This window comes from Marmota flaviventris, chromosome 9, assembly GCF_047511675.1.
Source record: "Marmota flaviventris isolate mMarFla1 chromosome 9, mMarFla1.hap1, whole genome shotgun sequence".
In the NCBI taxonomy this organism is placed as follows: Eukaryota; Metazoa; Chordata; class Mammalia; order Rodentia; family Sciuridae; genus Marmota; species Marmota flaviventris.
In genome coordinates, this window is record NC_092506.1 from 93,311,970 (window position 1) to 93,326,729 (window position 14,760).

At 36.3% G+C, this 14,760-nt stretch overlaps 1 protein-coding gene across 2 annotated transcripts in view; it reads left to right on the forward strand.

Annotated features, from left to right (window-relative positions):
- Nucleotides 1-963: 963 nt before the first annotated feature.
- Cul5 (cullin 5) overlaps nucleotides 964-14,760 on the forward strand; it is an 84,179-nt gene continuing 70,382 nt past the window's right edge. Inside the window, exon 1 of one of the 2 annotated variants that reach the window (XM_071616669.1) lies at nucleotides 964-1,435. In XM_071616669.1, the coding sequence (XP_071472770.1) occupies nucleotides 1,412-1,435 (24 nt within the window). In that variant the 5' untranslated portion in view covers nucleotides 964-1,411. The remainder of the gene's footprint in view (nucleotides 1,436-14,760) is intronic. The other variant, XM_027930619.3, reaches the window with a different exon arrangement.

Sequence of the window (14,760 nt, forward strand, 5' to 3'; positions counted from 1 at the left end):
AATAATTGTTTTACTGTATTGTTTAGCCAATAATGATAAGGGATAAAAAAGTCAGTTACACATAAAATTTTTTCCCAATTATTTTTCACCTGTGGTTGTTTGAATTCACATACATGGAACTCACGGATTTGGAGGGTCAAATGTATTTGAGTAACTATGCTTAATATTTGGTACCCTTCATAAATTCCAAGAAGGCAGAGGTTTTCTGTTTTATTTAATCCTGTATTTCCAGCACCTACCACATAAAGAATTGGAGTCCTTAGGTAGCCTTACCTCTTTGTTTTGCTTTACTCCAGAGCTTATTTACTTCTACATATTATGAGGGTGTGAACAAATACTGTTTTAAAACTTGCATAATACAATACCAGGTATCCTGTAAACTCGGTATAAATAATGTTCCCTTCCTTAGGCCAGTGATTTGTAGTTTGAAGGGATAAAATTAGCGGGCTATGATTTAGGATATTCTAGGCTAGTGTTCCTTCAAGGAATCCAATTAATACTTATCCCCTAATCTTTTTTAAAATATATTTTTAGTTGTTAATGGACACAATATCTTTATTTACTTATTATGTGGGTGCTGAGGATCAAACCCAATGCCTTACACATGCTAGGCAAGTGCTCTACCACTCAGCTACAGCCCCAGCCCTGACCACTTAAGCTTTAATAGAATATTTAAGTACCAGTCACTCCTGATCAGAAATGTCAATAGTTAACACGTTTGTGCATTCACTCATTCAACAGACATTTACGGGTTCCTTCTCTGAGCCAGTTATTTAATACAGCTGTCATGATCCCTGCATGATAATGTATCTCATCTCCTCTAACCCGAAGTCCCCAGGTCTGGGGTGAGCGGCAAGCTACTACGGGCAAGGGGTGAGGGTGATGGGAACTTCCAGTCTCGCCAGCAGAGGGCGCGCCCCCGCCCTCCGGACTCAGTAGGCTTCTAGGCTCCCATGCTCGCTCCCGAGCGCGCCCCCGTCCGCCGCATCACGTGATGCGGCCACGGAACCTGAGCTGCAGGGCCTAAGCTGAGTGCCGGTGGCCGCTGTGGGTGCAACCACAAAGGCTAATCCGAAGGAGTGGGGGAGTCCGTTAGAGTCGATGCTTCCTCCTGGAAGTCAGGTCGGCTCCTGTTACCGTCTCACCATTCGTTGCTCCTGTCTCTCTGAGCTTTTGCATGAGCTCTTTCGTGTGGGGAAGCTCCAGTGACCATGTAGGGGAAAAAAGCGAGGAAGCTCCGGTGCCTAGGACGAGGTCAACGCTGCCGGCACGCCGCCCGAGCGCCCTGAACACCCCGGGTACGGGCCACTGGGCCCGTGGGCCCTGGTGGGAACTCCGGCCTCCTGTTGTGGCCTGGCCCGGAGCGCCACGAATTCTCGCCTCGTCTCGCGAGAGTCTAAGTTGAAGGAACATGGCGACGTCTAATCTGTTAAAGGTAAGACCCTTACTCCAGCTTGCTTTTTACTCCATAGCCTCCGGGTTCAGCTCTTCGAGAACGGCTTGGTTCAAGTTCAGTGGCGAAATGCGGCAGTGCTCCGGGGTTGTCTGCTGGAAGGGAAGCCGCGGTGGCTGCGCCGAGGACCGGGACGCCGTTCCCTGGCCTTGGGGTCGAGAGGCTTTGGTGGTCCCTCCCCTCTCTCTGACGGGTGTGTGAGAAGCCCTGCCGAGGGCTGGCGGGGAGCAGTGTTTTCTAGGGACCAGCTCTGGCTGGGAACGAGAGATGAATAGTCGCTGTGCCCCGACCATTGGGCCATTATTCCTCTTAGGTTCTGTTCATTCTGAAGCAAGAGTCTAGGACGCATAAAAGGGAAATCCAAGAAAATTCTGCCTAACAGGTTTCAATGACTCTACCACAGCTCCTCAATTTCTGTTCTCATACTGTCTGCACGCAATGCGAGTCAGACAGCAGTGCCTCCCACTCCATCCTCCTCCCTTTTCTGCATGCTACACCTTCCTTCCTATTCTCTCATTCTTTGACTTCCTATCCCCTTTCTTTTCCTTAAGAGGCTGTTCCCCAACCTTCACCCCCGTTAGAGGACACTACCAAATGACAGTGAATAAGTGCTGATATTATATCCATCGTTTTAGGAAAGTTCTTATCAAATAAAACATTTCAAGTTTTTTATCGCAAGTTTTTTATCTGTCCCCAGAGGGACAGATTCTCCATTATAAGTTTAAAAGTTTGGAGGAGAATGAGGAAGACATGAACTATTCTGCTCTTTAGTATCTTTTGCCTTAACAGTACTGTCTGAAATGGGAGTAGTGATTACCTGTCTCTCAGAGCCATCATTATCCCCTCAGGCAGGGTGAATGGTTATTAAAAATAATAGAATAGAAAATATATTAAAGCGCAAAGTGCATTCTATTATCATGTATAACTAATTAAAACAAATAAGAAAATATATTAAAGTGTACTGAAACCTCATTTTCATATCTTTTTTAAGCCACTAAATTAGCTGCCTAATTGAAGTCTTATAAAATAATCAAATTTTACTAAGAGAAATATATCACCTTTTACAAGGGCCTAGAACTAGACTCTGAATTTCTGCCACTTAAGAGCTGTGTGAAAAGTTTCCTAATTTCTTGTGCCCACGTTTCCTCATCAGTAAAATGAAATGAGCAATAACACCTATTTTGAGCAAGCACTGTAATTAAGTGAATTAATGTAAAGTTCTTGTAACTGTGCCTGGCACTTAATTAGTATACAATACAGTAAATTACTAGGACTAATGTTCCTGTTTCTTTAAGAAAACTAATCCATAGGAATTAACTCATTCTACTCTTTCTTTTGTAACAATATAGGAAAGTTTTAATGTATTAGTTCAGAAAGAAAATTTAACTTTTGAAATTAGTGTATCCATATTTTATGTGGGCAGTATTTTTTGTTACTAGAAATAGTTTTAAGAAATGATTTGGTTCCTTATTCTTTGTGAGTTTTTGACTCATTGATTACTTGGATATGAAGCAAAGTCTCCTCTCCCACCCTCTAAATTCTCTATAGAAAATAGCAAGTTGCTACTCTCTGTACAAAGCCTCACAAAGGATTTTTTTGGAAGAGGTATAAACCTAAAGCTACTTCCATCAATTGTAAGTCAAGTGGTTACCTTGTAAAGATTATGAGCCTGTATCTACAACATACACCAAAGAGTGGGACCAAACAAACAAAACCTGCCAGGCATTATAGAAAATGGGCACTTACGGTTTAGGGTAAAAGGGCACTTAGGGTTAGGGTAAAAGGGCACTTAGGGTTAGGGTAAAAAGATCACGAGGAAATTAGGAGCATCTTACTTTCAAAATAGCCCTTACTCTCTCTTTTCCTTCTCATGTGTAAACCTGAGTTTCTTAAATAAATCTCTGCTAGTGCGTTTTTTTTTTTTAAGTGCTTTAACTTAAACAATGTTTAAATAACTTTCATAAATAAAAGGAAGGCGATATGCATTGAAAATGAGTGACTCCATTATATTAGTAAACTTGAAGACAGATGCCAAAAAATACTTTGGAAAAATTTCAATAAAATTATTTTATGAAATGTTAACTATGGGAAAAGGCAGCATTTCTAAATGAATATTATATAGCATGTGATTTTAAATATGTATAACTTATGTTATATAGTGGCTTTACAAATAGACATTTGGTTCTGTTATCTATTAACAAAAGTTTATGTATTCAAGTTGGCCAGAAAACTTTTTTTTTCTTCATGTTATTGGGAAGTGGGAGGATTGCCTCATACTCCTACATTAAAAAGTAGTAATTATAGAGTGGGAAAATGGAAGTTTATCTTCTGGAAGAAATATAGTGAGAACCTACCACGTCTAGAACATAATTTGTAGCATCATTTAAATGCAAGGCTGTAGGTACCTTGAATAGAGACAGGGCTGACTGCGGAGTGACCAAATTAGCCTCATTTCCATTTTTTTTTTTTTTTTTTTGGCATTGGGGATTGAACCCAGGGCCTGTGCATGCAAAATCATGCACTCTACCAACTGAGCCATATCCCCAGCCTTCATTTCCTTTTTTTTTTTCTTTTTTTTTTTTTCCTTTTTTTATTTTTTTTTTTCATCATTTCCTTTTTTGACAGGATTAGTTGACTGGTTTATTAGTGGGATGCTGTTGACATTGTGCAATTAGATTTCACCATGGCACATTTGACAAATTGATCATGTCTAGTGGTCAAAATAGAGATATGTGAGCTAAATAAGAGTTGATTATAAATTAAACAACTTTACCTGGAAAACGATGAATAATAAACAGTCATCAACCCTAAAGGGAGTACTTTAGTGTCCTACTGAAAGTATACATTCTTTAGTTATTTACCAGTAACTTTGATGAAATCAAGTTTATTGAGTTTGTGGGTGACAGAAGAAGTTAAAGGAATAGCTAATGTTTTGAAAGATAATATTCAGAACTTTCTTGACGTGAAACTTGTTAGAGCCCAGTGCAATAAAAAACACCAAATTTTTTAATATTGGAAGTTGATTAAAATAATTTTATTCTTTTTAAAGCAAATGGACTGTTGCTGAATCTGAGAATTCTTTTGGTTATACAAAGATTTGTGTAGTACATTTTGACATACAATTATCAACTGCTCAGAGAGGCTTATATTTACAAAACCTTTTCCATATTGCTACTTTATCTTGTTTTTTTCTTTCGTTGTTTTATAGAACATTTATAGTAATCTGATAGTTTTACCTTGTGTTTTAGATTACTTGTGTCTAATTCTAACATAATTGTTCCTTTTCTTTTGCAGTTATCTGGGCCCTCAGTGCTCATTTTCTTCATGTCTAGTTAATTATCCTACTTCAAAAAGCAATCTTTCAAACCTCTTTTTTTTCTTCTTCTGATCCTTACTTTTCTTAATTCTTGCCCATTACTTTATGTAGCTATTGGGAATGTCCTTAATTACGTTGGTCAATACCACAAATTTTTCTAGTGTTCCCTGTATACTGCTGTTTTTCCATGCCACCTCCTAAATTGCTGCTTTCCCTCTGTCCTAGCTTGGTCCTAGTTTTACCCCCTGAACTTGATGGCATGTTCCCCCAATTTTTCCCCCACTTCTATGCCAATAAGAAAAGTTCACGTATTTCTTTATATAAATATAATGTGTGTTCTGCTTCTGTCTCAAACTTTTGCTCTTTCTCTTTATTCACTGTCACAATTCTTGAAAAAGCAGCCCCCATTTGCTGCCTTTATTATTCTTCACCTTTTTCCTTAATTTCCCCCACCCAATTATGTTGAAGCTGCCAAGTCTTCAGTGTGCTAGCAACCTTATGATTGCCAAGAGATTCTTCTTTGATAATGTTCATTCTATCTTATGATTTTATTGCTCACTTCCTCTGCTTTTCTTTTGTCTTTTGTTTTTTTTCCTTTCTTTTCTTTTTTTTTCTTTCGTGTGTGTGTGTGTGTGTGTGTGTGAGAGAGAGAGAGAGAGAGAATACTCTGCTTGGTCCACTGTCTCTCAAATCACTTGTGTTTTTCACTGACCTCCCTCTCTTCCCACCAACATAATTATTTCTCAGAATTTAATCTTTAGCCCTTTCCTATCTGGGTACTTTTTTTCTGGGACAGTCTTAACTCTCATGATTCCACTATTTTTATCTCTTAGAGCTGATCTGAGCTCTAGACCAAAACACAGTTCTGACCATATCACTTTCCTGCTTAGATACCATTGATGGTTCAAATTCTTTGAGCTCTTTCCAGTTGTGTCTTCTCCTTAATTATCTGTCTCACTGACACACTGCTACCTTGATGGTTACTTGTTGACTCACTAGCATTTTAGAGATTGTCTTTTTTCCTATAACTAACTCTACCTTTCTCCTAATTAGATGTAGAGAGACAAACTGATGAGGTGAGTGGTATACAATCAATTCACGAGAAGATCCAAATTTGAAAGTGAAATGTGAAGCACAATTTTTCTCAGTGAAAAATTTTATCCTTTGAGAAGAAAAAAATTGGAAATAGCAGTGATTCAAAGTGTCTACAGAATTTATTCGTTATTAAATAATTTTATTAGATACCTATATGCAGGACACCAGGAAGAATACAGAGCTATACATATAGCAATGTCCATGCTCTTTGGGAATTTGTCGTATACTAAAGAAGATTGAATGGTACTAATGATTTTACTATAAGGAAGAATTTCAGGTGTAGTACCACCTGCTGTGTGGTCCCTCAGATTGAAGTAGTAATTTCTCAGGGGATGATCAAGGTAAGTTTTGTGGAGAAAGCATTGGAGGTGGATTTTGAAGAATGAGTACTTTTTCTGTACGTGGTGATTAGAAGAAAATTTGGTAAGAATAGAGACTAGATCAGTTTGGCTGCAGTATAAGCAGGACTTGTTGCATCCTGTATGGTAGGTGCTCCTTAGAATTGGAGCATAGTAGCACAGAAAATAGGTAAACAGCAGGATAGAAAAGTAAAAAGAAAGTCAGAGTCAGATAGTGAAGGGCCTTTGATGCTACATAAGTAAGTGGGTTTGAAATAAATTTCCATAGATAATGGGGAATATTTGGAAAATATGTGAGCAGAGATATTGTCAAACTTTCAACCTATTTTGGCTCTTACACACAAAATTTTACTTATATTTTATGTGCACTCAAAATCTCATTTGTGGGATAGCTGTGGATGAGGAGTATTTGTACTAAAGATATATTCGTTAAAACCATAATGAGTCAATGTCTTTATAAGAGCATACCAGGACACAGAAGTGCCTAGAAGCCCACATGAGGACACAGGGAGAACACAGCCACCCATCTGCCTGTCAAACAGAGAGACCTCAGAAGAACCAAACCTCCCACACCTTGGTCTCAGATTTTCAGCTTCCAGAACTGTGAGAAAATAAAGTTCTGCTGTTGAAGCCAAAAAAAAAAAAAAACAAAAAAACATAATGAGTCATTAACTCTACAGGAAATAAATTTAATAATTGAACAAGAAATTGACATTTTTCTAATTCTAACTACATGATGGTGAACCAGGCAGATTCACTCCTGCCCTTGCGTAACTTACATTTTTGTGGGGAAAAGAAACAATAAACATAAGCAAATAAATATGTAGTATAAGTCATATTGTGATAAATACTTTGAAGGAAAACAGTAAAGAATAGAGAATGAAGGTGTTATTTTTGACAAAATGATCAAGGAAGACCTCTGAGGAGGGGGGTGATATTTGAGGCAGGACCTTTATGAAGCATGGGAGCAACCATACATGTTTAGGAGAGGAGTTCTGTATTTAGGGAACAGCAAGTGCAATTTACTGAGTCAGGATCGCGTTTGGCAGGGAATATGGATGTGGTACCAAGATTTGAATGAATGTTTTCAGTGAATGTGGTTAAGATACATAACTGGGGATTGAACCCAGGAGTGTTCTACCTCAGAAATACAGCCTCAACCCTTTTTAAAAAAATTTATTTTGAGATAGGGTCTTGCTGTATTGACCAGGCTGGTTTCAGACTTACCATCCTCCTGACTCACCTTCCCAAATAGCTGGGATTACAGGTGTGCACCATACCCAGCCATAACTAGATTATGCTTTTTAATGTGTCTAGTTGAACAAAAAGAAAGGCTAATTAACTTAGCTTGTCAATTTTTTGCTAGATTGTTAAGAATTGCTATTTTGAAATGGTCATCAAAGAGGGGCGTTGAGCCTTTGGGATGCTTTTCCTCATTTCAGTGTCCTGCCTAGAAATGTGAATGCCTATGACACAGCCTAGAGGGAAACGAATTTAGGGATATGTAAGAATGGGAATGGGAATGGTGGACTAAATCAGTAATAAACTGTGTTAATTATAAATGGGAAAACCTTTTGTGCTTTGTGAAAACAAATGTTTACTCAGTTTTGATAAGCTAGAGGAGATGTATGTTAATTAAAGCTACTAAAAGGAAGTGACATTTAAACTTTGAGCGATCAGTCATTTATCAATGGATTTAAAGAGGGAGATTTTAGAATACTAGAAAGTATCAAGAACACACTAGTCATGCCTGTGATCACGAAGTGACCTGGGAGACTGAGTCAGGAGGATCATAAGTTTGAGGGCAACGTCAGCAGTGTAGCAAGACCCAGTCTTAGCATAAAGAATAAAGAGAGCTGGGGATGTAGCTCAGTGTAAAGTGCCCCCCGGGTTCAATTCCCAGTACCCCACCCCACCAAAAAAAAAAAAAAAAAAAAATCCCACCAATTATCAATCTAGTTTAGAAGTGTGGAAAAATAGTCAGGTTTTTCTTATTAGATATTTTGCTTTAAGGCTCTGATGAACCTAGTTAGTGTCACTAAAAGCCATCTGGCTCTTGCCTTTGATATAGTAGGTAGAATAAATAGGTGCCAGATATGCTCTGCAAACATAGCAGGGTACAACTCAGGTTAAAACATAGATGAACAGTACATACAAATAATGTCAAGGGTAATTGATCTGTGTAACTGGGGTTTGTTCATTCCATAAATGTCTGAATAACTACTTGGCAGGATATTATGCTGAGTGTCTGATACAGTAATGAATATGACAGACAGGGTCCTTAGTCTTTGGAGGGAAAATGCTAACACTACAGAAATAATACACTGCTTAGTTTTTGCCAGTAATGAAGGCTATGATGAAAACACTATATTAAGAGTGTTCAGGGCTGGGGTTGTGGCTCAGTGGTAGAGCGCTCGCCTAGCATGTGTGAGGCCCTGGGTTCGATCCTCAGCACCACATATGAATAAATAAATAAAATAAAGTTATTGTGTCAACTACAACTCTCTCTCTCTCTCTCTCTCTGAGAGAGAGAGAGTGTGTGTGTGTGTGTGTTCAGAAGAGGGGGCTACTATTTTACTTGTTTACAAGTGGCAGAAAATAATTTTTGTTTTTTCCTCAAATTCTGCTTTTTAACTCTGTTCTGTTGGTTTTCCTTTCTTGCTGATTGATGGCATTTCAGTGAGATTTTATAGCTTTCTGGTCTTTTTAAAAAGTCCTTTTGGGAGCTGGGGTTGTGGCTCAGTGGCAGAGTGCTTGCCTAGCATGTGTGAGGCACTGGGTTCAATCCTCAGCACCACATAAAAATAAAGAAACAAAATAAAGATATTATGTCCATTTATAACTAAAAACGTTTTTAAAAGTTAAAAAAGACAAAAAGTTCTCTTGGGCCAGGGGGTGTAGCTTGGTGATAAAACACTTGCCTTGTATGCTTGAGGTTCTGGGTTCAATCCCCAGTATTGCAGAAACACAAAAATAAAATAGTGACATTGAACATTTACAAACAAAACAGAACAAAACACCTTAGTCCTAGTAATCTGAATTAAAATTTCAGTCTCATAGCCAATCAAAATGTTTCTTTTACCAGCTCAAAAAGTTGGCTCTGGATGTATAGAGAGAAACACAGGGTGGTTTGGGAAGACCTCTCTGAGGTGACATTGGAACTGAAACCTGAATGATCTGCATTCTAAGGCAAAGGTCTTGAAATGCACTAATGAGTTCAGCGTATTTGAAGGTATTTTAAAAGGCTAGTGTGGCTAGAAAATACTAAGAATAGCCAGCATTCAAATATATACTGAGTTTTGTGGTTCTTTTTTTAGATGGGGATTGGCAAATGTGATTTAAAATCATGTAACTGAGAACATTAGTGGGAACCTGCACATTCAGATAGCCAACTAACTTTATAATATACATGAAAGATCTAAAACATGCAACTTGAATTTGTTTTGGGAGTTATTAGAATGCCATCCTGGATATAATCCATAATAAATACCTTCATGACTCCCTGAAAGAAACAAAAAAACAGATTAAAAAAAAAAAAAACCACTAAGCTTGTATTGTGTTCAGTATATTCTGGACGAGAGCATAGTGAAAAAAACAAATTGCTTTCAGTTGTGTGGATGCTGTGAGGTGTTTTTTGTTTGTTTTGTTTTGGTTTTGATCTTCCCTTCAACTTGTCCTTTCACCCTAACTTTTCTTGTACTTTTGTTAACATTGACGAAGATATAGCAAGAAATATATAACAGTGGGCTGGCATTGCAGCTCAGGGAACAGTGCTTGCCTAGCATGTGTGAGGCACTGGGTTTGATTCTCAGCACTACATATAAATAAGTAAAATAAAGGTTCGTCAACAACTAAAGAATATTAAAAAGAAAAAGAAATATATAACAATAATTACATTCTTTGTGTTCTTTTAAATACAATATGACATCATAAAATATTGTAGTAATATTGATCTTATAATTCAGAGGGGCATGTTTTGTCTTATATGTTATTTAGGGATTTCTGGATATTTCAGGGCAAACCAGTATGTAAATATTTGAATTATTTTGTTGTAAAGTAAGTGCTTATAAAAGCACTTTTGAATTTCAATGGGATATGTGAAGATTTTTAAAGTGATAATATTCTAAAAGAACTATTTGGTATCTTTAATTTCTGGCCTATAACACCTTCGCCCACCTTGAACACATTTTTAAAAATTTAAACTGTCATATTCTTCTGCAGTCTACTTTCTAATGTATGGTTGCTTTTCTTTGAAACACTATCATGGCTACAGGCTAAGAGTCTAGGACTGTACTGGCAATCAGTTTTATAACTGATTTCTTCCATTAGAGACTTTTCAGATAAAGCTGAATGTATTTTGTTTGGGTCTGGGCAACCAAGTTATATTAAGAGATCTTTATTTCTTTATATTTATTAAGTCAGGGAAGGGGAACTCAACCTTTGTTCACTTTTTTCCCCTTTTTTATTAAATATTGTTTTCATCCTATTTCTCCTAATTACTTGTGAAAAACTTTATGCGGATATTTTTTCCTCAGCCTTGAGAGGAAGTCATTAAGTAAAAAGTAACTTAGTAATAAATAAACTTATTTAAAACAAAAGCAGGAGAATACAGAGAAAAAGAAATGAAGATCAGAGTTACAACCTCAGTATCTGCTTAAACTATGACAGGTCCCAAACTGCATTCATCACCTTTTCTAAACCATCCAATTCCATGTATTCTTTCCCTGGCATTTCTTGTTTGGTCAGTGATTCTGCTACTTGTTCATTCGAGTAAGAAATCTGAGAGCCATTTTATATAATTTAAGAGGAAGGAAAAGCCCATGTTTAGGATAACCCATCACCACCATAGAAAAAGTGAGGAAAAAATGTTGTATGTGGGGTTGTCTTTTATATAATTTTCTTAAAACTTTTGGGCTTATGGCCTATTATTTTAAGTTTAGTATCATTTGTACTGTGAATTATATTGAGTGGAGGGAGGAAGTATTGTCATTTGAAAGCCTCAGCCTTAATATGTTGAGTCATTTTCAAAGTTCTTTCTCTCTTTCACAATTAACAGCAAATTATATTATTGTAGAAGTAGTAGTTATAGTTGGAGGACTAATGTAATATTGATAGCCAACCTTTAGACACTTCTCTGAAGATTTCACATATAAAATTCTTCCAACAGTCCTTTCAGGTAGATAGTTATTAAATCCATTTTAAGTAGATGTAATTGAAGTACAGAGTTTAAGTAATTTGCTGTAAGTTTACACAGCTGGCAAGTAGCTAAGCCATAGTTCTATTATTATAAAGTTGCTTTGTGAATATCTTATATCTGCATCTTCCTATTTCAGTGCCTTAAGTTTATTGTTTCATCATGTATTGCTCTTGTGAACTATCTCAGTAGTTTTTTGTTCAACTCCCTTTCAGTTTTTTATTTAGTGAATTTATAGGTGACTTTTCTATGAGTTAAATATAGAGAAGTCACCTATAAATTCATTAATAGCCACTGGCTATCCCTCTCCCAATTTAAAGAAATATCTTATTTAATGCATTAAAATCTGTTATTGTTGCTTATTTTGCTTAGATTGATTGACTGCTTTCTTACTTTCTGGCACAAAAAGAGTGTTCCAGAATCATCTCTGTCCCAACCTTGGAATTAGCATTTTCTCTGAGGAGTCCTTTTTGTGAGTGTGGTATCCTAAAACCCAGGTATGTTTTCTCAGTATGCTCATTGCTATTGTAGTGTTGCTCCTTCCAGGCCCTCAGTGGCTGAGCTAGGACACAGACGGTGAAGCACATATGCATATATATATACACAAGCACACCCCTATACTTATTTTTTTGTCTCTGTTATAAAAAAAAAAAAATGTTAGTTTACCCCAATCCCTCCAATTCCATTCCAACACCACAAGGTTTATTCTATCATCCTTTTCCACATATATAACTTCTTTCACAGCTAGAATCCTGGTTTTTAGACTGAATTAAATATTCAAGAAGGAAGGATGGAAGGGTGGAAGTTGAGAGGCTAATATAACATTCTTAACATTTACAGGTGTCAAGTTAACTATAAATTCCTAAAGCTCATAATTCTTTTATGGTTGAAAAAATAGATTTACTTATTAAATAAACACTAAAAACTCAAGAATTAGTGAATAATATTAGCATGACAGTTTTAAAAGTAAATTTTATTAAAGTATGGTCTACATACAGAAATGCACACAAATCCTAAGTGTGGCATTAGATACATTTTAATAAAGTAAAAACAACCGCATAATCAGCATCCTGATCTAGAAATATTAACAATATGCTGAAAAACTGCTCTTCTCTTGTACTCTTCCAGTTTCTAACTTGCAAACTGCTTAAGATAATCACATCTGACTTCTAATCCCAGTAGATATGTTTATCTCTTCATGAACATAGTGTGCATTCTGACTTCCTTGTTCTACATTGTGAGATTCATCTTTATGCTAATTTTTATTGCTATGTAGTATTCCATTGTTGTGAGTCTTCCACAGTTTATCAGTTTTACCATTGACGGACATTTAGGTTGTTTCCATTTTTTTTTACTACTGAGAATGAAGATATCAACTTTCTTAAGTGTCTTTTGGTTAGAATCCAATATTTGGTATTACCATTCTTTTCTATTTTAGCTTTTAGGTGGTGAATAGTGATATTTCATTGTGGTTTTAATGTGTATTCCCCTGATAATTAATAATGATGGGTACCTTTTATTATGTTTATTCACCATTTATATATCATTTGTGAAGGTCTGTTTAAGTTTTTATCCACTTTTAAAATTAAGTTGTCTTTCTTTTGCTTTTTTTTTAAGAAGTTCTATACATCTTCTGGATAAGAGCCTCTCTTGGATTACATAATAGAAATATCTTCTACTCTGGGTTGTCTTTTATTTCAGTGGTATCTTGTAATGAACTAAAGTTCTTAATTTTTCTCCCCCAGTACTGAGTATCAAGCCCAGAGGCACTTTAACACTAAGCAACATCTCCTGCCCTTTTTTATTTTTATTTATTTATTTCTTAAACTTTTGAGATGAGTTTTGCTAAGTTGATAAGCCTGGCCTCTAACTTGTGATTCTCCAAGCCTCCTGAGTTGCTGGGATAACAGACATGTTGCCACCACACTTGGCCCTTATCTTTAATATAGTCAATTTATCAGCTTTTTTTTTTTTTTTTTTTTTTTCTCTTTATGTAGTGCTTGGTTTCAGGGTGATACAGATGGTCCAGAATCTACTTGTGTTGATATTTGACTGAACTTTTCAAAACAAAATAAAAATGAAAAGTTTTTCAAGAATTTTTTCTGGAACCCTTCAAGAGTCCATGGACCACTGTTTTAAAAACACTATACTAGAATGTGAGTTCCTTGAGGACCTTTCATTTGTGTCTCAATGCATAATAGACACTTAACTCTGTCCAGTGAATAAATAAATGTAGTAAACAAATGACAAGGAATCCTCCCAAAATAAGTATAAAGTTTTTCATCAGTACTATTTTTGGGTTTTCCTTAAAATTGGTTGGGTTTCAAAAAATACCAACATTATTGAGATTTTTTTGTGGGGGGAGGGTGGGTACTGGGGATAGAACCTAGGGCCTTGTGTAGAATTTGCTTTAATTTTTTTTTTTCTTTTAAATCAACTGAGGGGCTGGGGTTATAGCTTAGTGGTAGAGCAATGGATTCGATTCTCAGCGCCACATACTAAAAAAAAATTCTATCAACAGCTAAAAAAAGAAAAAAACCCTAAAAATTTAAATGGAACATAGTATGAATTTTTTTTTACTGGAAAGAAATATTTAACTTTAGAAAATAGAGTCCTTCCCCTCATCTCCCTCCACCCATATAACTTGGGAAGAGGTGGAGGACTATATTTTAAAAAGAAATGTCTTTTATGTTGTGATGCTTCCATCTTATTGTTTCTAGATAATTATCACTAAATTTTTATAATCAGTTTTTTGGTTTTGGTTTTTTGGGGTTTACAAGTCTGATGCAATTAAACCAAGGACTGGTTCTGGCACATAGGTTAGAAGTCCCTCTATTTTTATCCAGGAAAGAATCAGGTAATACTTAAGAACGTGGCTTTAACAGAGCTAAACTGCTTAAATTTGAATTCCCGCTCTGCCACTCATTGCTTTTAGTTTTGTGCAAATAATCTAACTTAATTTCAGATTACGGTGTACAGTTTTTTCATCTATATAGCAGGAATAATGGTATCACTTACCACAAAGGGTAGTTGTAAAGATTAAGTGAATTAGTAACTTGTATTTAGAATAGTATACTAGCTGACATATAATTGTGAAGTAAAATGATCAGAGTGATGGAATGATTTTCACATCTCTATTGAAGATTATTGGAAAGTTAAATATCAAAGACTTGAGGGGCCCCCTTTACAGATCCCTTTCCTTTTTTTTCCCCTGCTATTTCTGCAGTACAAATTCCCATCACCTCACTTCTAACCCTGTCTTTTCCGCATCATAAAATCACCAAGGCTCTGTTTGAGTTTCCACTCCTATTCTGAGGCCTGGAAGTTCTCTAGGCAGTTTGTT